This window comes from Cibotium barometz, chromosome 1, assembly GCF_041138505.1.
Source record: "Cibotium barometz isolate CiBa-2024 chromosome 1, ASM4113850v1, whole genome shotgun sequence".
In the NCBI taxonomy this organism is placed as follows: Eukaryota; Viridiplantae; Streptophyta; class Polypodiopsida; order Cyatheales; family Cibotiaceae; genus Cibotium; species Cibotium barometz.
The window spans coordinates 46633184-46635918 of NC_141046.1; the positions used below are offsets into that span (position 1 = coordinate 46633184).

The following is a 2735-nucleotide window of genomic DNA, read 5'->3' on the forward strand; positions in this document are numbered from 1 at the left end:
CTCAGCACTCTGGCCGTCATGTCCACAGTCATGGGATGGGAAACCTTGATCGTACAAAAAAGCATGTTTCTCCTGCAGAATTGCGATAAGATCCTGACAACTCAGCAATTAGGAGAGATTCCAAGACTGCTGATTTGGCAGGCCAGCATCACTTCAGGCGTCACATCATTCTGTAAAATTCTATATGTGCTGAGTTGTCAGAAAACCCTGCCGCATCCTGTCCTTTTCAAGCCCAACTCGCTCCACTCCCCAGGACCACGACAGTTGCGAAAGGACAAGGGTCCTCTTTTCCCCCTCAAGAAAGAGGGTCGCCATTAACAGGGCTCCCCATTTTCTTGTGGGGATATATTCCCCTTGACCTTTCCCTACACCTTCAAAACCCAAGTTCTCAAACCAAAACAAGCACATCAACTTGTACCAGTCAGCACATTACTCCTTAGTACCTCAATGAGAAGTATGCCACTTTAGGGTGCAAATATAAAAGTGTGTGCCTAAGCATACTCCCTAATACCTCAGTCACAGGTAATACTAGTATTTTCCTCAAAGAAACTAAAATGCAATCGATGTTCCAATATAGTCTAACTTTCTCAGTAAGGGGGAATCTCAACTTAATAACCAACAAGACAATAATGATAGATTTTCTACACTGAAACAAAAAAACAAAAAAAAACAAGCTACGTTATCAAGAGAAAGAACCATCCACTTCTTGGAACGCCATCAGATAAGTCACAGCTGTCCTGATCAACAAAGATAAAAACGACTATGCAGTAAAATGCGAAGTACCACAAATTAACCTAATTTGCCGTCGGCCTAACAGGTTTTACCCAGCACCAAGACAATTGAAGTTCAACATTGGCTGGTACAGAACTAAATACTGTGTACGAGCTAACCATCAGTCTTCTGGCTGCACCCTAGCCATGATTTTTGTATCCACCTCTTCTCCTCGCCTGAGCCCCAGCTTTTTCGATTCAAATACTCACCGCCTAGACCTAGCTGCTGCACGAGTAGCCTCTTCGCGAGAAGATGGAAAAAGCTCCACATATCTGGTACCCAGAACCATCTTATCCTTCTTCATGGCAGATTGGGCCTCTGCTGGTCCACTAAACTGCACAAATGCCTCTCCAGTGGCACGACCATCGGGCATGGTCAGAATGTGTATATTCTCTTCTTCCACCACACCAAAATCATTGAAAAATTCAATGATTTCGTTCTTTGAAACAGAAAATGGTAGGCCCCTAAGTCTCAGCACCCCTGTATGCTCCACATCATCTTTGTCATCTTTGTCATCATCTTTCTCCGGAGTCACCTTCGCAGCAGGAGGTGCACTCGGCTTACGCCGACGCCGCCCACCACCACCATCCTCATCATCATGAGACTGCTGGTCTTGAAGTCCAGCTGCAATCGCATGATAATACTCTTGTTTTTTGCACCGAAACACTTCAATGTACCGGCGCCCCATGTTCTGCCTGTTGCGTTGGAGTGCCAACTCTACCTGCATAGGAGTACCAAACACCACATATGCATCCCCTGAAAATCGCCCTTTCTTGTGCACAAGGAGGACATCCACCAGGTCGAGGTTTGCAAAAAACTCATAAACTTCACTCTCCGAGCAATTGAAGGGTAGGCCTCGAAGGCGGACAACAGGGAATAAGCCTGTGCTTCCACCATAGCCATAAGATCCATGCCGAGTGCTTCCAAAGTAAGGGTCTCCTTCCCGCATGCGCTGCCGCTTTGATCCAACCTCGTATCCATCCATGCTCCCCAACATGTTCCTTCAACCCAGAAAGCCCCCCAAAAGCCCACCCATCAATACACAAGGCTCTCCCAACCTCTTTGTGAGAAAGGGGACTATTTATGATGTTGTGGACTGCTAATACAAAGAAAAACTACAGACAATTTTCACAAAAAGCATAAGACTTTATCATGATGACTTTGTGTAGTGAGGATCCATTGCTGGGCAGGCCAAAACCAAAATCTAGGGTTTGCGCTATCTCTGTTTGCAGACACGCAGCCCAGTTGAATTCTACAGCAAAAAATCCCAAAACCCAAACATACGCTGCCAGAAGCTAGGGTTTGCGCTATCTTATACAGAAAAAAATCACAGAACCCTGAAGTCCACACACTCAAAGCGATTTCTCAAGTTTTTTTTAATGTTTATGATGAAACCCTAGAACTCACGGAGCTAGCATCAATGTCATCCGTCTGGATGCCCTAACAAAACCAGGGGTTTGTTGCTTCCTTACCCTCTGGAGTACATGGCGATGCTTTGTTGTTGCTGCTCCCCCCACAAAACACACAGAAAAGAGAGGTGTAGGTTGACTCCCCGCAACTAGCACAACCAGCCTTCAACAGAACACACTTCCAAGATAACTCCCACCGTTGCCCTAGCTCATAGGTATAATTCATTTATATAACATAGCATTCCTTAATTATTATTATCATTACATATATTACAAGGCCCAATTTTTTAAATAACAACAATTTTTTAAATGTCTTTTAAAATCCAAAGTTTTTTTTGGGTGTAGAATGAATTTAAAATCACCACTTCAAAAGCCATGACGTGTAGTTGGGTTCTCTATGGGTATATAAGACTTGCCTACAGCAGCTTGACAAGGCATGGTCATTCAAACAATAGCGGCTATCAAGATAACTCTCTTAGAATGTGTACTCGAGTTAGTCTCAAAGTCTTGTATGAATCTCTCACAAAAGCCTCCATTAACATCTTTTCAAGGCCG

The 2735-nt window shown here is 44.2% G+C and overlaps 1 protein-coding gene across 1 annotated transcript; it reads right to left on the reverse strand.

Moving 5' to 3' along the window:
• Window positions 1–685: 685 nt before the first annotated feature.
• LOC147642076 (uncharacterized) lies at window positions 686–2448 on the reverse strand. Its single transcript, XM_086802631.1, has 2 exons — window positions 2244–2448; window positions 686–1772 (listed from the first exon to the last, which is right to left on the reverse strand). Exons 1-2 carry the CDS (start codon window positions 2255–2257, stop codon window positions 977–979), a joined length of 810 nt encoding a protein of 269 aa, XP_086658757.1. The 5' UTR covers window positions 2258–2448; the 3' UTR covers window positions 686–976.
• Between the last annotated feature and the right edge of the window lie 287 nt (window positions 2449–2735).